The 23,983-nt window shown below is 44.3% G+C and overlaps 1 protein-coding gene across 18 annotated transcripts in view; it reads left to right on the forward strand.

Annotated features, from left to right (window-relative positions):
* CEP152 (centrosomal protein 152) overlaps positions 1 to 23,983 on the forward strand; it is a 177,380-nt gene that overhangs the window by 10,413 nt on the left and 142,984 nt on the right. For 17 of the 18 annotated variants that reach the window (XR_015050285.1, XM_085849977.1, XM_085849972.1 and 14 more), the window contains one exon: positions 9,927 to 10,268. The exons of the other annotated variant lie outside the window; for it this stretch is intronic. Coding sequence is in view for 16 of the 17 variants with exons in the window: in XM_085849977.1 (XP_085706103.1) it covers positions 9,927 to 10,268 (342 nt within the window). In the remaining variant the exon portion in view is untranslated. The remainder of the gene's footprint in view (positions 1 to 9,926; positions 10,269 to 23,983) is intronic. 18 annotated transcript variants of the gene reach the window in all.

Consider the following 23,983-nt stretch of genomic DNA (forward strand, 5'->3'; position numbering starts at 1 on the left):
GAAATAAATAAGCACAGGCCATATCATCTCGGTCGTGACTGATGGGGCACCAAATATGAAAGGGGCACACAAGGGGTTTACTTTGTTGCAAAAAACACTGGATCGTAATTTGCTATCGTTTCATTGCATCATTCATCAAGAAGCACTCTGTGCAAAAACGTTTCCACCAGAGATCACAGAAGTGATGACCTTGGTTATACAAATTGTCAACAAAATAATGGCAAAAGGGTTGAAGAGCAGTTCTGTGAACTTCTTGAAGAGGTCAACTGTCAATATTTGGACCTTCTTCTGCACAACAAGGTGTGGTGGCTTTCCAGGAGAAGAGTGCTTGTGTGTTTTGCAACCTGTCTGAAAGACATGAACGTGTTTATGCAGGAAAAGAGCTGTGAATATGCAGAACTTACAGATCCTCAGTGGCTACAGAGATGTCACTTCATGGTAGACATCACCTCACTTTTAAATGGCCTTCACAGAAAGCTGCAAGGAAAGGGAGACACAGCTCACTTGCTTTTAGAAGAGGTGCTATCATTTGCGAGAGACGTGGAGATAGGTTTGCTGGCTCATTTCCCACAACTGAAACAATTCAATGAGGAGACAAACTATGAGCTTGACACCAAGAACCTAAAAAATGTGAAACTGGAAATGCAAGAAGCCTTCGCAGGGTGATTTCAGGAATTCAGAAAGGAAAGGGCAACTTAATCATTTGTGTTGAAGCCCCTTGAAGCAGACACTTCTGTACTCAACTTTTCAGCATTTACAGGAGTAGACCAAGCAGAACTAGAACTTGAACTGGCCGATTTGCAGGACAAGGACATGTGGAGTTATAAATTCCGAAGCTTAGTGACCAAACTGGAAAATCTAGAAAGTCACAGATTTACCCTGGCACTTCAACACAGATAGACTGAAATGCATGATCTTCAAACACAATTTGGTCTTGTTTTTTTAAGTTTGGAATTCTTTACTGGAAACCTGTAGTAACATGAAGAGATATGCATTTGGCATTTTGTCCATCTTTGGATCGACTTATTTGTGCAAGCAAGTGTTTTCAAGGATGAATTTCATAAAAAGCACACTGAGAAACCAATTGAACGAGGTGAGTTTAAAGTCCTGCTTGAAAATGAAAACGACAGCATACTGTCCGAACATCGAAAGACTTTCCAAAGAAACTCTACAGCAGAAATCACACTAAACTAGAAGGGCACCCGGTAGAGCGCAAACATCTGCCACGCAATGAATGATCCAGTAGAACATATCGGGCCCAATAAATTTTCGAATTGAATATATATATATATATATATATATATATATATATATATATATATATATATATATATATATATATATATATATATATATATATATATATATTATATTATATTGTTACGGTTCTGGGAACCATGTGCATACATACAGTTGTCCCAAAGTCAGTTATTCCGTTAAGTATATGTGTACATAGATTCCTACCTTGTGTGTAGTGGGAAAGCAAAAAGAGGTGCGTTGCGATGGTTTTTAGTTAGGTTAATAAATCTTTATATCCCTCCATTTTGAACCACAATACCTTCCTCTCGCTTTCTGAGGCAAAATCTTTGTGCAGTACCTTTTTGGCGAATCCAGACACGCGTGGAGTGGGCGGGCTTCCTGGCATGGCCAAAACCCTGCCCAGAAAGGGCGGACCCATGGAAGCCCCATCCAATCAGGGCGGACAGTGACGTCAGCTTCACCAAGGCCCCTCACCACTGAGGGAGATCTATAAATTATGATGCAACCCTTAGAGTGAGGAGCGTTGGAGTGAAGAGCGTTGGAGTGAGACTGTTCGTCGGCTGGTAGCGAAAGAAAGGAGGAAGCCCTGATCCCCGCCTCGGACTCCGCTCTACTCGACCCGGGCTCCTCGCAGACACGGTCTCCACGCGTGCGGCCGTGGACCGAGCCGCACGACCATTGACATGTGCCGCACCACGGAGCATTCCTTCCCTCCAACGGTCAGGTACCCGAAAGAACTGCGACCTCAGCTCACCTCCCTCTCTGGCTGTGGGGGTCCTTTGCCATACGTTTGGGTTTATTTTCGTCTGAGTGTGTGGTGCCGTCTTTAAGTAGAATTGCATAAGTGTTTTTATTTGATCATTATAAATCTTGCCTGTTTTATTCCCGCGCAAGTCTGCTCTGTGTCCTCCTTTTGTAAGTTGATTGTAAATATATTATTGCAGAAATGTTCCCAGTTCGTTTTTGTCTTTTCCTTCATTGGTCCAGTATGGTTCGGATCTGAGTTTACCGGGTCTTTATCCCCGCTAATCTGTTCATTCTAGCTGGTACGCCCTTGGTATTTCCACTCGGCTGCATCCGATCCGGAGTTGGTAGTTGGTACTCTACCGTAGTTGGTGACCCGGTTCGGGCAAGGCTTACCGAGGGCGTGGTTCCCCGGTAGTCGAAACTGTGTAGTTAATTAGGTAAATTGATTCGAGACAAAAAGACTCGACGCCCCGCGGTTGAAGTATTGGCGTCCACGGTCGGTTCAGCGACCCGCCGCGTCACGGAATTATCCTTGAGTGACGGCATACAATTCCAGGAGTCTGGTGGGAGACGGCGTAACTTCCCCCACCTAGTGGTCGTTCTTGCCACCGGACCCCGGCCCGCAAAAAAAAAAAAAAAAAAAATATATATATATATATATATATATATATATATATATATATATATATATATATATATATATATATATATCGTTTTTGGCCCCATCTCTCAAAGGTGAAGAATCACTTTGACAATTGAAAAACTCTGTTATCTGGATATGGATTTGGATCTTCACTAAAGCTGAATCAATTCGTCCTTGTCACATACCCAACCTGTCCACCAAGTTTCTGCGGAATCCATCGATAACTTTTTGAGATATCGTGCTATATATCATTATGGCCCTATCTCTCAATGGGTAAGAATCACTTTAAAATTCCAGTATCCAGATCTGGATCTTCACCAAAATCTAATCAATTTTTCATTGTCACACACCTAACCTGGCCACCAACTTTCATCCAAATCCGTCCACAACTTTTTGAGATATCCTGCACAAAAAAAGACAAACAAACACACACACAGAGGTGAAAACATAACCTCCTTCCTCCTTTGGTGGCAGAGGTAAATATGGGTAAGCTGATTCAATGTACTGAAGAAAATTTTATTGCCCCTTTCATTGATACCAACTCGATAAACATGTATTGCATTACAAATCAATGTGTGTGTCTTTCTCCTGTTATTCAATTATTGAAATAGGGTTTACATGCATTGTGGCTCTTTAGATATCGCGGTTTTGACCGAATTTGAAAAAATGACTCCTTGTTATTTGGGTTGCCGACCACGAGTCCAGGAGGATAAATAGGTGTTCTTCGAGGACAGCAAGAGACATTGTGTGTGTCACTGCTATCTTCCCACGCTTGGGCACTCGTGGGTCTCTTGCTGTCGCTCCTCTGCTCTGTGCACACCTGGTCATAACGCCGCCTGCCCAGCACTACTTTTCCCAGTCTTGGTGCAGCTTGTCCTAGCCCCAGCGCGATTGGTTATGGCAGGCGATTTCTCAGCATGAACAGGCAGTCAGCTTCTTACTTTGGTACCTTGCATATTCCAACATCAACGGATGAATGGTCTAGTGCTTCATTTTTTAAAGCTGCTTGAGCGGGGTGGAGACTCGAGGGATTAAAGTTTTGTGGCAGGTGGAGTTCCCAGGAGCAAGAGTTGCTTGCCCTTCAACATGCAACAATGTGTCCTCAATGGTGCACTCACCAGCCAATGCTTCCTTTGCTGTCAATCATCTTCAAGACTGAGTCTTCTCCTGAGTCGATTCTACTTCCTCCTTAACAGGTTTTCCCATCCAGCATCTTTCCCACCCAGCACATTTGAAAGCAGGAACGTTGTTATCTCCTCTGTCGTCTGAAATGTGGTTGTGTGTGGTGCTATATGAGAGGGTTAATAAATAATAGAAAGAAAGGGAATTTGTTACGAATAGCTGGTTTGTACCCGATATGTACGTGATGAATGTTAAATTTGGGGAAGAGAAGGATCCGAATTGGACTGTGTGGTGTATGAAATGGTAACTACCACATACGAGTCATACATAAAAGTGGATTTGAGAGGAGAACAAAGAAAGAACAGGAGGGGTGTAGAAGAGGAAGAAGACCAATCTCAACCCACACAACGCATTTCTCCCGTTCCCCTGTCTTCAAGGGTAGGGCCTGTCTGGTCACATATTAATGATTGGTAAATACTGACCGTCTGCTTCATTGATGAGAATGCTTAGGGGGTGGGGGATGTAGGAAAAGGAGGGGGAGAGCGGAGCGAGTATGGCTGGTGGAAAGAAAGGCAGCATGAAGGGTCAGGAAGACCATGTGAAGGGAAGGCAGCGAACTGGAGCATTACCGGGGTGAAGGTGCTTTCAATCGTCGATTGCAAAAGCAAACTTGTTGCTGTTGCAGACTTTGGTTTTTCTGAATCTGCATTCTCAGCCATCACTAATATGTGCTCTCTCTGGTGTTGGTTTTCAAATGTTTTAGAATATCGGATGTATTTCAGTGATGGGCAAGGTACATTGAACAAAGTGAGCATGCAACTTTCGGCCTGTCTTTAACCTTCCCAAAATGGTTCCAAACTGCACCTCTGGATGTTTTGAATGAGTTTTTTTATTTTGTTTTTTGTATGCATTGTCGAGGCTCGTATGAGAGCAAACACGCACAACAATGGGGCAGGAGACTAGAGAGGTGGGAGAGGAAAGGACAAAACGGTGGTTAACAGAGACAATAGGAGATCTGTGGAAGGGAGAGGGATGGGGTGGGGAACACGGGGTAAACAAGATGGACATCACAGGGACTTTTTAGGACTTTACATGACAGTGAACTTTTGGGAAGGAAAGCAGGGAATTTGAAGGAGGTGGGTTTGGGGTGCATTAAAGGGGGAAGAAAAGATTGTGGTTTTGGATGGGGGAAGATAAGAGGTGGTGGTGAACAGCTGTTTTGAAGATCTGGAGGGAAGAGTGGGATTGAAGAGAGTGTGGGAGTTTGTTCCAAAGGTGTGAAAAAAGAGGCATGAAGGAGTGAGGGTGAGCAGTGATTCGTGATTTGGTAGTTGTATCAGAAGGGGGTTGCTGTAGGACATTGAGCGCCCTGCAGGGATATGGGGGGGGGGACATATCGCAGACTGAGCAATGGGGGGGGGGGCAAGACCGGAGAGGAGACTGTAGAAGACAGAACTACCACCGAACTGCCTGCGGTGAGAAAGTGAGAGGCCCAAAGACTCAGCCTCACTGCGGGAGATACCAATGATCCTAAATGCCTTGGTTTCCACAGCGTGAAGCTGAGAAAGGTGAGAGGCAGGCGCACCAGCCCAGAGGGGAAATCAGTACTCCATCAGGCTGCGGATGAAAGCTTTGTACGTGGTCAGGAGCTCAGGTGGGCTGAGGAATGACTGCATGGCGGAGGATGCCCAGTTGGCCACTGGCTTTGGTTGCCAGTTTGGAAATGTGGCTTTCCCGGGAAAGATCATTGCAGATAATGAGACCCAGAAGCTTGAATGAAAGGACTTTTTCAAGAGGATCATTGAGAAAGTAGATTGGGGGGGGGGGGTTCCAGACGGTCCTTTTGGAGAGACAAAATGAGAGTGAGATTTGTCAGGATTGAGAGACATGTTCCATGCATTGGACCAGTTTGTGATTTTATCCAGATCTGCAGAGAGCACAGAAACTGCTGTTTGCTGATCTAAGGGATGACAGATGGTACGGCAGAGTGTGGAGTCATAAGCAAAGTGATGAAGAGGATTTTCCACAGTCGGAGAGATTATGATTGAAAACCAGAAAAACATGGCCCAGAACACTGCCTTGAGGAACTCCTGCCTGGACAGGAAGAGGAGATGAGAGAACTCTATTTAGGGCCACACGTTGGCTGTGACAGGAGAGGAAGTCTGCGAGCTATGAGTGGAGATGGCCTTGGATACCATAGGAAGAGAGTTTGGTGAGCAGGACAGGGTGCCAGACCGTATCGAAAGCACGTGATATTGTTGTGGGCCGGGTATCGGCGACGAGCACGATCGCTAGATGGAGCAGTAGAGACTGCTCCACCGAACACCCGGAATTTATAGGTCGTCACCCCGGATAACTCTGGAGCCGACGGGTCCCTTATCGGACTGAAGATCGCCAATAGGTCGACCGTGTGGGATAGGGTCGATTGCCAATTTCAATTTACCTAAATACCCACGTCGTCCAAACTACCGGGGAAATTCACCCTCGGCAGAGCTCGAGCGGAACGAGCGTTAGCGTGCTCGAACCGTGCGTAACCCAAGTGGATGGTTACCGAGGTCCGTCGGTCCAAATGCACAATTTGCCGCTTCCAAATTTCCCAACACACACCGTGCTAAACCAATAAAGAAAACACTGAAACATTTAACGGGATTATTTGTTATATATATATATATATATATATATATATATATATATATATATATATATATATATATAATTGGGGGCCGGGGGGGGGGGGGAGGGAACACACAAAGAGCAGAGTTATCCGACTATAATAAATGCAGTCAATGTACAAGCAAAAGCACTTATCCAGTTGCTACTTAAAGACGGGCCCACACACAGACATACACACAGACACACACACACAGAAATGGACCCATTATTGAAGGCCTCCAGCTCGAGGACAGGTGAGCTCGAGACCAGAGCCTGTGATTGGACCTCTCTACCTCGTGTGGTCTTCGACGATCCGGCTCGGCAGGACTCACCCGCAACACGATGCCGCTCCAAGCACTAGGTACCACGCTCTCCAACCGGCCATGCACCAATCGACCAAGGCAAATGAGAAGATCAGAGGCGACCGATGATCCAGCTCGGTGGGACTCGGACCCGCAACACGATGATGATGACGACCACGACCCTTTTACCACCACGATGACCTCCACCACCTCAATCCTTTTACTCCCCCCCCCTTTTACCACCACGACGATCTCCACCACCTCGATCCTTTTTACCACCACCACAACCCAGCCTGGCATTTCTTGTATTCCTTTTTCCTCCAGGGTGAGCAAATCGCCGTCTGAGGCGCTCTCCACCCTCATTGGACGGGGCGTCGTGGGAAGGTCGCTCTCTGTGGCCATCTCAACCCTCATTGGCCGGCGTGTCGTGGGAAAGCCGCCTTCTGTGGCCATCTCAACCCTCATTGGCTGATGTGCCGTGGGAAAGTCGCTTTCTGTGGCGTGATTGGACAAGGGGCACGCCCCTGCCTTCCTGGGCGGAGTACCGGTCTGAGGCGATGGAAATTTCCGCCCACGTCCGTGGCCGAACGCACGTGGGTGATGGCGTCGGTGTGTGGAGTGAAGTGAAGGAGGTTTGTTGCAAACGAATCGCCGCAGCGCACACATGTAATTCCCGTGAGACACAGGTAGGGGGCCCTAACTATAAACACACACTTACCGATATAACTGTTCTATCGGGACCTGAATGTTGAGTGCAGTAAGTTTCCAAATTCGTAACAATATGTCTTGGGATATGGCTCTGATTTCATGTCTGGCATTGCTGGGAGAGCAGAAGCAGCATATCCAGGATGGAGGGACCCAAATTGATGATCCAAATTGATGATCAGAAATCAAGCCATTGGAGAAGAGGAAGGATTGGATTCCATAACCTTGCTGATGATTGTGAGAAGGCCGATTGGTCTGTAGTTGCAGGGATCTGTTTTTGCACCTTTTCTCTGCAGAGAGGTAATATTTGCTGATTTCCAAGCAGATGACAGATAATCTTGAGCAAATGAGAGGGTGAATAGAACAGAGAGAGAGGGTGAGCAAGAGCAGATTTTTAGGACTTGTGGGCTGATGCCATCTGGACTGGTTGTCAAAACTTTATCAGTCGATGTATTGCCTACCCATCAAAGCCTGGTGTTTGCTTTGTGGTTCGGGTGGCTGGCCTGGGATCTTGGGGTCCTGAGTTCAAACCCGTGTATCATTGAATTAACCCCAGGTGGGGTTGACTCAGCCTGTAATCCTTCTGTGGTCTGCGAAATGAGTACCATTGTGCTGGAAATAGCGGTATTGCATCAGCGGCACAGTCGTGCCTTCAGCCAATGATGCTACCCACAGCCATGTGCTGCATACGTAGGAGGAGGAGGAGCCTACCTGTCCGTCAGCAAAGCAATCTGCACGCTTTACTGGCCAACTCTAAATGCCTTGCTCTTCGTTTATAAGGAACACGCCTTTTGGGCATGTTTATTTTGCAAGTGACTTGCTTTTGCTGCTATTTTGCAAACAGGACACCACAGGGAGCGTGTTCCTTTTCAATTAATACATTACCAGGCCATGTGTAACTGGAACATGCCCAACAGTGACCAAAAAAAACAAACAAAACAAGCGCTTATTAACCTTATTTGTATGAAGTTGGAATTGCTCGGAATTGACGTCAATTTCTGTTCACGACTCGATTCCTTTCAATTCCATGGTTGGCATCGAGTACTTTGGAATGGATTCTGCCCACCATGATTAAGCACTCAAGCAAGCACTCCAACGAAACTTGCCAAGTTAAATTCCACATTTAAAATTTTGAAATTTGGTACAGGTTAAGAGATGCCATAGCTTATTGCATTTCAGCTAGAATGCCTATATACATCCTGAGTTTTATGGGGATAGAGGGGGGAGGGGTTTGGGAAGAGGTAAATGTGAGGTGAGCGGAAGGGAAAAGGCAGATGTGTGGTGGAGCGTTAATTACAATTCATACTGTCGCATCAAAATGATTTTGCACAGAATAATAGTGAAGATGGAAACAAAATAATTTCTGAAATTTATTTTCTATCGGTCAGACTATAAACACCGTCCAGAGATAACCGTCATCCAGACACATCTGGATATAACCAATGTTCGGCGTATCAAATAATGTGTGACAACAACTCTAGATTACAGATGATAATATCAATAATAACTCTGGATAATATAAGCATGACAGCTGAAATGCGATCAGCTCTAGAATCTCTTAATCTGAACAGAATTTCAAATTTTAAACTGTGGAATTGAACTTGGTGGCATTTTGACCGCCAAAAATGTGTTTATTTGTCCAATTCACTCATTGTTTGATTCTGATCGTCTTGGCTCAGATTGAGTGATTCTGGAGCTTGTCGCACATGCGGAAATGAAATAAAGCCAGAAGCACTGGTGTCTCCTGGCATTTATTATCATTGCGATGTATACAGCGATTTGTAGTTATGAAGATGTGGCATTCGATGATGGTATGAATATGGTATGTTGGTATGAAGGGGCTGAGAAAGTCACCAGCTTAGTGAAGGATTCATGAGTAATGACATACTGGCTTTTGGAGGTCTGCTTCATTAAAAAAATTCTGCCCAACACTGGTTAGAGACTGGGGGAGCTCTTCTTATCATTACCATTGAAGTGCATATAGGGCTTAGTAGTTTTGTCATTATTCAAATAAATGCTGATTCTTGTTTTGGTAGCATTTATAGACATGTTCCAGGTATATATGAATGAGACCTTTATTCTCTCCAGATCTGCAAATAGAAGTGCAACTGCTTTTTCACTCGGGTGATTATACGATTATACGATTATGGAATCGTCTGATAAATAGAGAAAGTTGATGCTAATGATGTTGGCGTCTTAACCAAAGAGTAATCCTTTTGAACTTTTCTTGGATGGTTTTAATGTTGGCTTAACTGATATTTAATCACAAGATGAGATCAGGACAGATGCTGGAAACCCCCATTATTTATGTCTCTACTTAGGCCCAAGAACAAAGAACTGACAAGCTCAAGTCAAACGATCAGGGTCAATCTTGCTTTTCGACCAAAACGTCCCAATCGCTGTGATGTAACCCTGGTTGCTTCTTTAGGTTTGAGGATTATTTCCAGCATTTAAATACCAGTATATGTTTTTATACCCTTTTCTTGTCTGTTCAGATTTATCCTGATAACATTCCCCAAGGAGAAGAAGAACAAGCTTCTGGAAGGAATAAGCACAACTGGGGAGTTGCGCAAGTTGTGCAAAGGAACTACTTTGATAATGTTGGCTATGGGCACAATGAAGAGGACATTGCAGCTTCCTCCAGGTTCACCAATGAGCCTTGGTCTCAGGGGCCACATCAGGACATCCACAATGACTTCATCTCTTCTGCAGTCTATAATGGTCCAGCCCATGAAAATGAAATTGATGGCTTCATTAACACCGAAAATCTGCAAAGACAATCAGATGACATCTCTCACCAGGATCGGAAGTTTGAATCTGATGGAGGATATCCCCAGGTATTGTCAAAAATGTCTGACTTGGCCCACAAAATGGAAAATATTCGGATGAATTGCAAACCCTTGCATATGTTCATGGATATTGAAATTGTTTGACATGCTGTGACCTTTCTCTTTTAATCTTAAATATTGGATGACAAAAACATAAGGATAGCATTGGATCAATTTAACCAGACTCGGTGGTGTAATGGATTTTGCGTCTGCTTTGAGTGTAAGAGGTCGGCGGTTTGAACCCTGGTCGAGTCAGACCAAAGACTGAAACAATGGTACATGCTGCTTCCTTGTTTGATGCTCAGCATTTAAAAATGATAGAGCATGGACAAAGAACTATAAGTTGGTAATAACAGCGCAGGCTTTGATGGGCCGAATGGCCTCCTGTTTCAAAGTTTCTTTTAAGGGAACTAGAATTATATAATCTGTTGTTAAACTTAATATAGCTGACATGAAAAGCATTTTTAATATTTGACAATCACCCTTGATTTTTTTTTTTTTACCATAAATTGTCATTATACAGGGTGTTCACTGTTCACATTGAAATTATTCAACTTTGATGCCTTTTAACTTTTTATGTCTAAATTGTATATGTGAAGTACAAGGTGCAGGACATTGTTCAGCTGAAAGAGCACATTACATCGCAGCGGCCTCGATAACCCTCGAGATGTTAGAAAATGAGTACTGCTGTGACTTAGTCCGTGCTACGAATGTTGAATGTTTACTCCAATGTACCCAAATTACATGGACACATATACCAAATTAAACTCAAGCACACTGACTCTGAGCTGTATGAATATTCCTCTGCATTAGTCAAAATTTTACAAGGCTTCGAAGTAGTTTCATTTCAATGTAGACATCCTGTACATACTAGCAGGCACCCTCAACCTCTCTCTGGTTGGGAGTACCATTCTCAGTTTATCACAGCCAGGGCTGGATTATGTGCACCAGAATAAGGCATGTCTACTGGCCATGGGTGGCCACTTAAGGCCAGTATTGGGGTTGGAACCAGAAGGGTGTATGATATGGATATCCAGCAGTATTAAAAACAAAACCTGTCAAAGAGCGGAAGAGCTCCTTGTGAGCCAATGGCCATCCATTTATAGTGCCCAACTGTGTCTGTGGATGTCCTCCTGTAGTTGGGTTACTTTTAATTAGGATGTTGGTGGCAGGATTTGCACTGCAGCCATGGTGAAACCCTTCATTCCACAAAACTTACTGAAAGCACAAATAAATCTGAAAACCCACTCTTGGAGTAACTCATGTGCTGCTGCCCTCCGCAGGGCAGCTCACCAGGTGATGGGATTGGGGAAAAGCCTTCAGGACCCCTACTCTTTGATGGTGGGAAGAAAACCATGGGGTAACCTTCCCGGGTTAGATTGTGGTAGTGTGTGTCAGGGTGGTAATGAGGTGTCGTCCACCAGACAGCGGTCTCCTTGGGTTAACCTGAGGCGGTCCCTTCAGGTGGGTGCCTGGAATGTCCTATCCCCAAGAGAGGATATCACCCGTCTCTGTTATCTGAGCTCAAGTGTTTGGACATCGGTATTGCAGCACTCTCTGAGGTTCAGAGATCGGATTGCGAAGAGATCATCACAGGTGGTTACACCGACTATTGGTCTGATTGCTCTGATGGTTACCATGCCCAAGGAGTTGCTTGCTGTAGCTGTGTCCAAGAAGCTGACTCAAATGATAATTGAGGTAACACATACTTTTCTCATCTTGGGGGATTTCAATGGATCGACTGGAACTGAGAGGGATGGTTATGATGCATGTGTTTGTCCTCATGGGTCTGGAAATATGAACCAGAATGGCACTACGTTCCTTGACTTTGCAAGAAGTCATGGACTTTGGATGGCTGGTTCATGGTTTCAACATGCCCACAGGCTCATCGCTGGATTTGGTATTCCAATGCTGGGGGTGTGGCAAAGGAGATTGATCATGTGCTCATTGATGGTCGCTGGAAGATGATCCAGAACTGCAGGGTCTACCAGAGTGCTCAGTTCATCAATACCAACCACAGGCTTGTTGTAGGAACTCTGAAGTTGCAGCTTAAATCTGGGAGAATGGTACCATTCCAGCCTAGGCTGAATGTTGGTAAGCTGAAGGATGAGAGAGGAGCTGAGGAGTTTGCGAACAGATGAGTGGGGATTTAGGGGGTCTGGGTGCTTTGGGGAATCGTGAAGAGTTGTGGAGTGCCTTCAAGACCACCGTCCTTGATGTTGCCAGTGGATGTCTTGGAACTCCTTGTAGGGTGAAGAAGAATTTTGTCTCGGGGACACTGGATACCATTGACCGGAGTTGCAGGGCCAGACTGAATGGCAGAGCTGAGGCATAAAACTGTACGTGGACAAGGAGGCCGATGTGCGAGGAATCTGTGAAGGGGTAGATTATCACCTGAGGTCAAGTGATTCTCGTGCTGCTGACGGGAATTCGCGCATTGTGTTCCCCCAAGTGTTCCTCCCCAGCTTCATGTCTATAACACCCCCAAAAAATGTGTTCACACCATCGGTGTACTGCAGTTCGAGTGGAGGGAGGTGGACTCTTGACAGAGGAGTCCGAAGTGAAGGCCCGCCAGACCGGTTACTTTGAGCGGCTATACCAAGCTAATGCACCAGCTGTTGAGTTGGATTTCATGGGTGTTACCATCCCTATTGCTGACCCTCCAATCAACTGTGATTTTCTTTGGTTTTTTTGTATACCTTGTCTAGGCTCGTATGAGAGTGAACACACAACACACAACAAAACGGGCGGGAGTGGGAAGGACAAAACAGTGATCCACCGTTGTTTGTGGAAATACAGGCTGCGGTGAACCGGGTAAAATGGGGTAAAGCTCCTGGGATCTGTGGCATCCATGCTGAACTTCTCAAGGCTGATGGAAATGCTGTGCTCATGTCATTGCATGCAGTTATATGCTCTGCCTGGAACACAGGCACCATCCCATCTGACTGGAAGAGGGGTCTTGTTGTCCCTCTGGAAAGGGAAGGGTGATCGCCAGGGCTGCAACAACTACCGAGTAGTGACGCTGCTCTCAAAGCCAGGAAAGGTCTTTGCTCAGATAATTATTCATTGGGTTCACCACCATCTGCTTGAGCACCAGCATCAAGAGCAGTTAGGCTTTACACCAAAGAGGTCAACGATTTACCATACCCTTGCTTCTTCGGGTCCTCACCGAATGCAGACGAGAGTTTCGGCAGAGGCTGCTTGCAGCCTATGTTGATCTCTGCAAAGCATTCAATGCCGTGAATTGGGATGCCCTCTGGAGGATTCTTGGTCTTTGTGGGGTGCCACCAAAACTGATCAATCTGGTGTCTGAACTATATTCTTGTCCTGAGAATGCTGTGAGATGTGGTGATACTATCTCTGACTTATTTCCAGTTGTTACTGGAGTTTATCAGAGGTGTGTACTGGCCCCCACACTTTTCAATGCTTGTTTCGACTGGATTCTGGGGAGGATGTCGGAGAGATCAAGCAGCGGCATATCATTTGGGAATGTCAAGATCTCTGACCTTGATTTCACAGATGATGCAGTCGTCTTTGCGGAAACTCTGCATATCCTTTTGGGGGTCCTCGAGGTGCTGAATGAGGAGTCGGAGCCACTGGCATTACGGGTTTCCTGTGTCTAAACGAAGATCAAGACTTTCAATGACATCTTGGATGCTGCTATCTTGACTGTACCTGTTTGGGGTGAGGATGTTGAGGTCACAGAGAGATTCACTTACCTTGGCAGTGATATGCATGTCTCTGCTGGCTTTGAGCCAGAGGTCAGTAAATGTCTGGGTCAAGCCTGGGGAGTCATGGATTCACTGGATCATGGGGTGTGGCGCTGCCGGTACCTGTGCAGGAGGACGAAAGTCTGAGTCCTCAGGTCCTTGGTGCTTCCAGTCTTGCTCTATAGATGTGAGACTCTGATTTGGAATCTGAGACAGCGACTTAATTCCTTTGGTAGCTGGTCTCTTCGGAGAATCCTTGGCTTTCGCTGGTTAGACTTTGTGTCCAACGAGCAATTTCTGAGAGAGATTCAAATGAGATTTGCTAACTGCACAGTCAGCGTCACCAAATTTATACTATGTATGTATGTATGTATGTATGTATGTATGTATGTATATATATATATGTATGTATATATATATATATATATATCTATATCTCTCTCTCGCTGAAATACCCGGGAAATTTGCCCTATTTTGTGCCCACTAAGCGATACTCACCGTTCGCAGCCACGCTCCCAGCCCGTCAACAGGACTTCTGCACCCCTCCAAACGGGTTTCGAGCCCACATTCGCACCAACAGCAAAGTGACCTCCATTTTTGTCAATTTGACTAACCCACTAACTCACATTACTCTGACCCTGGGGTCACTTGGGTGGGAATCACTCCTCCCCCCCAATCGCTCATCGCACCATGCATACCACATTCGCTCCATACACACAGGCCCGCTGGCCCTCACTCACTCCATACACACAGGCCCGCTGGCCCTCACTCACTCATCATTTATCTTCCCTTTATCAATTGTCTCCCTAACCCCCTTTATGGCTTGCCTGGCTCTTTCATGAGCAGATCGATCAGCAGTTGGCTGTTGCCTTGCGCATGCAGTTCGAGAATTCAAATAACAGGAGGAGAATGTGTGTGTTTAAAAAGTCAACGAATATGAACATTTTGTATTTCAAAAAACCCTAGCGTTTTTAACCATGAAGCCTTTTGTTATGATTAATACGCCGGCGCACTATTCGAAAGCCATTTTTTTTTCTAATGGAAATTTTATTTATTTTATATATGTATATTTTTTTTTCATTTTTATGGAGATCCACTTAGCGCATCCTGGAGCTGAATGTTAGTTCTATATATGTGTAAAGTTTCATCAAGATCGGTTCACTGGTCTAGGAGCTTATTCGTCACAAAAAAAAACACAGACAGACAGACACGGACAGAAGGACTGCCATTTATATAGTAGATTATATGGATATATATATATATATATATATATATATATATATATATATATATATATATATATATATATATAATATACACTAGCGTATACCCGTGCAGCGCACGGAGTTGAATGGGTGGCAAAAGGTGGATGAGGCATAATAGTTGATGTTATGGGAAGCTGGGGAGGGTGTCATTAGGGATGTGATGCACTATGGTTACCTGTCCTTGGTTTTCCAAAGGACCTCCCTGTAGATGACATTTTGGGTGTGTCTCGTTGCTGAATAGTCCTTGTGAGGAATTATTATCCACTTTGATAGATATATAGAAGTAACCTCTTGTACGTGAAAATGCAACATATAGTTGGCCATGGGAGAACACAGGGGCTGGGAGGTATATTCCGAGTTTGTCAAATGTTTGGTCCTGTAATTTGTTTATGGTCATCGAGCATGTGAGTCTGACTGGAAATTGCATCCTCTGCAGTGTGACTGGAAGGTTGGCATCTGATGGGGCAAGTTTAACATGATATAGGCCTACCCCTTGACTGAACAGGAGCAGTGAAGGGTGATCGAGAACCAGAATGCAAATTTAATGAATGGCACTTTTTGGCGCACATCCGACGATCGTACACTGATTGGATGCTTTAATTTGAAGACCACACACGCAAGACACAACACAGGTAACGATGGTGGTTGATATGGACAATTAATGTAATGAACGGCAGTTGTTTGGGTGCATCCAACAATCGAACACCTCTTTAATTTGAACAGTTAACATGCACGCATTCAAGGTACAGAATCTATTGTTGGACACTGCGCTTTTGAAGAACAAAGAAAAGAAGAGAATCGGGGCAATGAAGGGATGACCTCATACCCGTTCCCTGGTTCCCCCGACCTTGAGATTATAGTCTTTGATGTTATCTGGACATAAGCCTATTGCAACTTATTTTCGGGTGTTTTTAATATGTACGTTGGATTTCAGACACAAATTGACAGTCGAAGAGGGCGTGTTCAGTCCGGGAAAGAGCCAATCGGGGTTCATCATGTTGGCAGAGCTCTGGCGCTCATCGTTCCCCTCCTTACACGCTGATTTTTAAAACATGACAACCATTGTTGATGTTCTGAGCTATACTATTTATTATCAGTTGTGTTTATGTTCAGTGTTTGATGCAATGAGTACTCCCTTACTCGAGTTCATATTTTTTGGATAGATGGCAGCACTTACCGGACAGCAGTTCAGCGATGGCGACCAAACGGGAATAAATGCGGCCGTCGATGGGTTGAAAATGTTGTTGAAGCCACGTTTTCATCCAATTCCAACTTAGAAATCTAGTGCATCGTCTTCGTCACATTAAGAAACCCCAGTATATGGGAAATGAGCACATTCCTGCCTGCGGTTTCGGACGAGAAACATCAAATTACGTGCAGACGTTAACAGAAATAATATATATTTTAAATACAATGTTTCTTGTTACATTTTTTGTGTGAAATTCACCTTCAGAGGTAGTCAGCATGTGCAGAAGAGGGTTTTACATTGCAGACGCTGTTTTCGAGGAGTGGCATTACGCCTCTTGGCGGTGACGGTCTGTCGACGACAGACGTAATGACGTCAGCAAATGACCGATGATGTCATGATGGAATTATGCCTCTCAGCGGTGACGTCACACGTCGCCATGCAAACGAATGTAAAAATTATAAAATCGCCCAAAATTCCCAAACCTGTCCGTCTGGCGCGATCTCACATAGCCCATACTGTTCATTAGACCACAGAGCACCCGCATGCGAAGGTGGCGACAATCCGTCCAGCACTTTTGGAGGAGATACATCAAATTACACGCAGATGTTAACAGAAATAATTATATATATATATATATATATATATATATATATATATATTTATTTATACAGTATATATATATATTTATTTATACAGTATATATATATATATATATATATATATATATATATATATATATATATATATATATATATATATGAGGTGCCGTGAGGAGGAGTGATGTAAGGGCCACATCAGCCATTTTAGAGTGAATGCCATATAGCACTATTTTAACCCTTCCCTTATCATTCGAGCCTATCATCATCATATCATTAAAAAATGTCACTTGCATCACTCCTCGCCGGGCCTCATATGCATATATTTCTATATATGTATATACAGCTCTGGAAAAAATTAAGAGACCACTGCAAAATGATCCATTTTTCTGGTTTTACTATTTATAGGTATGTGTTTGAGTAAAATGAACATTTTTGTTTTATTCTATAAACTACTGACATTTCTCCCAAATTCCGAATAAAAATATTGTCATTTAGAGCATTTATTTGCAGAAAATGACAACTGGTCAAAATAACAACAAAGATTCAGTGTTTTCAGACCTCACAAAATACAAACAAAACAAGTTCATATTCATTTTTAAACAACACAATACTAATGTTTTAACTTGGGAAGAGTTCAGAAATCAATATTTTGTGGAATAACCATGATTTTCAATCGTCTTGGCATGCTCTCCACCAGTCTTTCACATTGCTGTTGGGTGACTTATGCCACTCCTGGCACAAAAAATTCAAGCAGCTCGGCTTTGTTTGATGGCTTGTGACCATCCATCTTCCTCTTTATCACATTCCAGAGGTTTTCAATGGGGTTCAGGTCTGGAGTTTGGGCTGGCCATGACAGGGTCTTGATCTGATGGTCCTCCATCCACACCTTGATTGACCTGGCTGTGTGGCATGGAGAATTGTCCTGCTGGAAAAACAAATCCTCAGAGTTGGGGAACATTGTCAGAGCAGAAGGAAGCAAGTGTTCTTCCAGGACAACCTTGTACGTGGCTTGATTCATGAGTCCTTCACAAAGACAAATCTGCCCGATTCCAGCCTTGCTGAAGCACCCCCAGATCATCATCGATCCTCCACCAAATTTCACAGTGGGTGCGAGACTCTGTGGCTTGTCGGCCTCTCCAGGTCTCCATCTAACCATTAGACGACCAGGTGTTGGGCAAAGCTGAAAATTGGACTCATCAGAGAAGATGACCTTGCTCCAGTCCTCTAGGGTCCAATCCTTATGGTCTTTTGCAAACCTCAGCCTGGCTCTTCTTTGCTTCTCATTGATGAAGGGTTTTTTTTCTAGCTTTGCATGACTTCAGCCCTGCCCCTAGGAGCCTGTTTCAAACCGTCCTCGCCGTGCACTTCACCCCAGCTGCTGTTTGCCATTCTTTTTGTAGGTCACTTGATGTCATCCTACGGTTGTTGAATGAGTTGGCGTTCATCCCGGTCAGTGGAAAGTCATTTTCACCCTCTGCCAGTCTGTTGCGTTGTTGTCCCCAATGTCTGCTGCTTGACCTCGTTCTTATGAACTGCCGTCTTTGAAATTTTAAGGATGGAAGCAACGTGACGCTCACTGTATCCCTCTGCCAGTAAAGCCAGAATGGAATCCTTCTTTTTCTCACTCAAAACTTTTCTTTTCAACTCTTTTGGCATGGTCAATCGTTATTTTTTTGATTCCAATTACTTTTGAGGTACTACTAGCACTGTTTTTGCCATCCAGCTGGTCCTATTGCAAGAGGATAGTGATGACCACAGCAGTGGTTTTTATACTTTTCCTTGTTAAATAAGATTCGGTTCAGGTGATCACCGAATCAGTACCTCACTAAATAGAATGAAGTGTGCCTGTGTTGAAATTCAACAGACACTGGAATGGAATGGCTGCCATACATGTAGAGATGCTCATGAAAATTTTTTTTGGAGTGATCTCTTATTTTTTCCCAGAGCTGTATATGTATATGTATATGTATATATACATGTACAGTCAACCCCCGCTTTATCGCAGTTCACGTATCGCGCCCCGGTTCATCGCCGGTTTTCCCTTGGTACGTAACTGATTTTTTCTCTGCGGATTTCCCCCAGTACATCGCGGTAATAATATATAAAATATAAATTATTTAAGCAATAAATTATAACGCGTGGCGCTCGACCAGTCACACATCGCACGAGACAAAGTTTCGCTTGTGAACTTCGAATATTTTCTACGTTTTTTCTCCAATCCCTACGATGACGCCCAAACGCCCTGCACCTTCTCAGGCTTCTGGCAAGGAACCAAAGTGCCAGAGGAAGGTCCTGACGCTCCAGGAGAAGGTTAAGGTGCTCGATATATGCTTCCGGAAGGAAAAAGGTTTGCCGCCGTTGGACGAGCACAGCCAAACCGACCAGACCAGACAAGTCGATCTCCGGCACCTCGAACCCAATCACTGCCAAACCGATCAGACCAGACGAGTCGATCTCCGGAACCTCAAACCCAATCACTGCCAAACCTACCAGACGAGTCGATCTCCGGCACCTCAAACCCAATCACTGCCAAACCGACCAGACCAGACGAGTCAATCTCCAGCACCTCAAACCCAATCACTGCCAAACCGACCAGACCAGACGAGTCGATCTCCGGCACCTCAAACCCAATCACTGCCAAACCGACCAGACCAGATGAGTCAATCTCCGGCACCTCAAACCCGATCACTCCCAAACCGACCACACCAGACGAGTCTCTTTTGGGGGGAGGCGTCCATTCATCGCGGATTTTCACTTCGCGCGGGGAGGTTTGGAACGTAACCCCCGCGAGAAACGGGGGATTACTGTATATATGTATATATATATGTATGTATATATATGTATATATCTATGTATATATGTATATATATATATGTGAATGTTGAGATCAGGTGAAGTCCGTACTGATTGGAATCAAGTTCTGTCCACACCGATCTTGGGAGAGAAGAGTTTATTACACACCAAAATGCATATGCGCATATGGAGAGACAGGCCAGCTCTGTAATCAGTCTAGCCCAGCTCTGTCAAGCTCAGTTCAGCTCTTCCTTGTATACAATTTTACTCTGATCCTTATATGACCACCGGCCAACATGATTCACCCTGTTTCCTTCCATTAGGACAGTTCAAAAGCTCAGAATTCGTTCTTGTCCCCTTAGCTCTGCCGCTGCCTTTCATTAAATACTAATGGCAAGGCCTGCTCCCTGTCGTTATCCTGCTAAGGCCAGTGCAAAGTAAGATCACTTCACTTAGTGCTGGGATTCAAAACCCTTTGTTACTTCCTGAGTGTTCAACAAGGCCATCTGTTCTCTCTCTCCCAGTGCTAATTTTTGACAGGGTTTGACCTTTCCTTGACCATGCAAAGGCCATCTGTCCTCTCCCTCTAATAGTGCTGAGCTGTACAGGGTTTGACCTTTCCTTGACCCAGCAAGCAAGGATGTTTAGCAAGAATGGCTGATTGTTCCTTGGGACATATACAGTGTCTCCACATTCCCTCCTCTTATTACTTTGGAACATTGTGTTAAAGAAACAAAAGAGTTGCACAATAACTTTAAGAGATGGAGCATCCGTGGATCGGCAGGACAGCAGACACCAGCCTCCTTCCAGGTGGAACTCGCTCTTCCAACAGCTCCAAGTGGCCCATGACGGTCGGAGGTTACCTCTGCACCTCCTCGCCTGTTAACAGGCTACTGCCCACCGCCCAGTCGGCCCACCAACACCCCAATTTCTTTGCAGGAAAATGGATAGTATTTCAGCAATTTTGAATTAAGCATAGATTATGAGGAAGTAAAGTTACTTCCTAAAGCTGCTCACACAAGGTTGCTCATACCTCCATGTCGAAAATGTTCTTTATGAACAACAAGAAAAAATACAAGTCTGGAGACTGTGATGGTTCACGAGCAATGCATACGGTTTGCCTTTTTTATTTTTTGACCTTCAAGGGGACACCACGGGCAAACTGGCGGGAATCGGGGAAAAACGTAAATGATAAAAGTTGTAGGACTCAAAGAGCACTACAAATCAACCACGAATTGCGAAATCCTAAACGTAGTTCGCCTTTTTTATTTTTTACTTACGAAATCTAAAGATTTCGTAAGTATATTGATGACTTCCGTTTGTTTATTTGTTTGTTTGTTTGTAGGCACGATAACTCGAGAACGGAAGAAGCTACCAATGTCAAATTACACCACGTGATTCAGGAGGGTGATGGCTAGTGCTGATTAGATTTTGGTCAAAATCCGTCAAAGGTCAAAGTCACAGTGAGGTCAAACAAATTCCGTAAATTCACGTGGAGAAATGGAGTATTTTTGCTTCGCTTGACGTTACGAGTTCGTTTTAACTTCGATTTTAATTTTGTCTTTGGTTTTTGCGATCACTTTGGACGCTTAAAACTCGGTTGTCGAAATTCTGGTAAAAATCGGATGTTTTGGAGACGTTTTAAGATTGTATAAAAAATATTTCACTCGACGTGTCACGAGTCGTCCCATGATGCAGTGCGCTCGAGCAGACGCGTCGTTGAGTTATGTTAAGGTATAATTGCGTGGAGAAATGGAGATTTTTTGCTTAGGTCGACGTTACGATTTTTGATGGTTTGATACAGAATCATCGTAGAAACTTCTGGTTTGCGTCGCTACTTTCTCTCGAGACAGCTTTTATTTAACAAGGTCAGAGGTCAAGTTGACGATTTCGTAAGTACCAGTCTATGACTGCTTGTTTTTTTTACCTTCGAGGGGACACCACGGGCAAACTGGCGGGAATCGGGAAAAACGTAAATGATCAAAGTTGTAGTACTCGAAGAGCGCGATTTGCATCCCAACTTTCATTCGAAACAATTGAAAACCCGATGAGCTCGATGCCCAGTTTATTGATTTTTTTTTGACATTTTATAAGTTCGTGACCTTGTGACCTTGGCCTTGGGACGAAAATGAAAAATCCAGCTCCGTGGGGCTATGCAGGTGCCATTGGGCTAACCAAATACCGAAACCCCTGACATTCGACAAACCCCCTCGGAAAAGATGTAACTTGAAACCGGCTACCCCCTAAAAACACGTTTTTTTGGGTGTGGCTCCACCCATAATGGGCGCAGCACGCCAATTCTCAGGAAAACACAACTAGGTCATGATATAAACCTCCCACCCAAATTTTCTCAGGATCGGATCAAAACCCATGGAGCTATGCTCGGGACAGCCAGACAGACAGACAGACACACACACACCCATAACGAATATAGTGGTCACTTACTGACTCGTGAACCAATATTTTGGCTAACTACAGTGTTCTTTATGAACAACAAGCAAATATATATATTTCGCTATATAATGTTCTTTATGAACATAAATAAGAATTTATGATTAACTTCAAGCCAGAGTAAAACATGAAGAAGGTACAAATCCCATCATTTGCCAACAAGACAATGTTACATAGTATTTCTTCCCATCCCTCCATTGGTGCAAGTAATTCGAGACACTCATCCAATGTGAGTTTGAACAGTGGGTCAACGGCCCCATCGAGTTCACAGTATATTTCAGGTTCTTTGGGTTGGGGAAAGAGGGTGGAGTGCACGATACTGGAATGGGGGGGGGGTAGGTGTAATTATCGGGAGGGGTAGAGACTGCGGAGGTGTTGGCAGCGGCTTGACCGCAGCAATCACGGCAGACTTCCCCAGAACCATCTCCGTTGTTGTTGTCTCCGTTGCTGCGGAGGCACATCGTCTCACGCACTCCTTGATGAGAGTTTTAATACAAGTGCCAACAACGATAACAGCTATGAAAATCATGAGCCCTATGAACAACCAATGGATTATCCAGGCTCCCCAACTGCCAAATATTTCCTTCAACCAAGATCCCATTGACCATCCCTTGTTGAAGTCATGATATTTTGTACCTTCGGCTTAAATTTTGTTAGCCAAATTATCAATTTCTTCTGAATTATCTGGGATGTATGTGCAGCATTCTGCCCCTATGACCGAACAAGTCCCTCCCTTTTCTGCTATCAGCACATCAAGAGCGATGCGGTTTTGCATAACTGTCGTCCATATAGCTTCCAGTTCTGCACTTGTTTTGTGAAATCCTTTGCTAGTGGTGTTGGCAAGTTTCTCCAATGATGCTACCAAATTGATAATTTCCCTTGCACTTTTGCCAGCTCCATAAAAAGGGAGTGCAATCATGAAAAACTTCTCAACTTCTGAAATGGCTCTTTTCGGTGTGGCCTGTGGCATGAATGGTGATTGGTCAGTGATCCGAACCCTGGGTAATACGTATCCCAAATAGCATGATCCTGTCCATCCCACCGGATGCCATGAGTATGCCTTTTATCCGCATACAAAATACGTACCATTCAGGGGTGCCTGGGGTTCCAAGAGGTTATTTGCTTGTATTTTTACAGGTATGGTTGTCCCATTAATTCGTCCTTTAACGGTAACTATGTCATTACCATGTCAAGCATAATGTTGGCATGTTGACTCTCCAAAGTGGGGTCCCTTACTCTGTCTTCTAACTTGGCAAGTTAGTCCAACTTGTTTGTGCATGAGTTGAAAATGTGGAGGGTACCTTTCTAATCCCTTCCCCTTTTTCAATCCGTCATAGTCTGTCAACTTTGTTATTCTTGTAAGGCCCTCCTTCATCATGATTTTCAGCTTAAAAGTTCTGTACTTTAGGTAATAACAATGCTCATAGTCAGTACAATTATAGCCCCCTTTTTCCCAATTACTCCTTATTTCCGCTATTCTTCCTTGCACTGATGCTGGTGTCTTCTCTACTTTAGTTAAAACTGGTCTATCCTGTCTACGGACTAAGTACCCACACGTCTTCCCCCTGGAGTGGGATTGCAAACAAGGGTAATCCATGTTTTAAGGAGTGTGGGAGGTGTGAACATATCCAACATTTCTTTTTGTTCATCGCCCTCGCGTACTGTAAAGATAGTGCCAGGTAGGTGTTTAGTGGATGATCAGTCAATTCTTTGTCAA

Source organism: Eptatretus burgeri, chromosome 12, assembly GCF_056783735.1.
Source record: "Eptatretus burgeri isolate ZD-2024b chromosome 12, Ebu_testis_v1, whole genome shotgun sequence".
Lineage (NCBI taxonomy): Eukaryota > Metazoa > Chordata > Myxini > Myxiniformes > Myxinidae > Eptatretus > Eptatretus burgeri.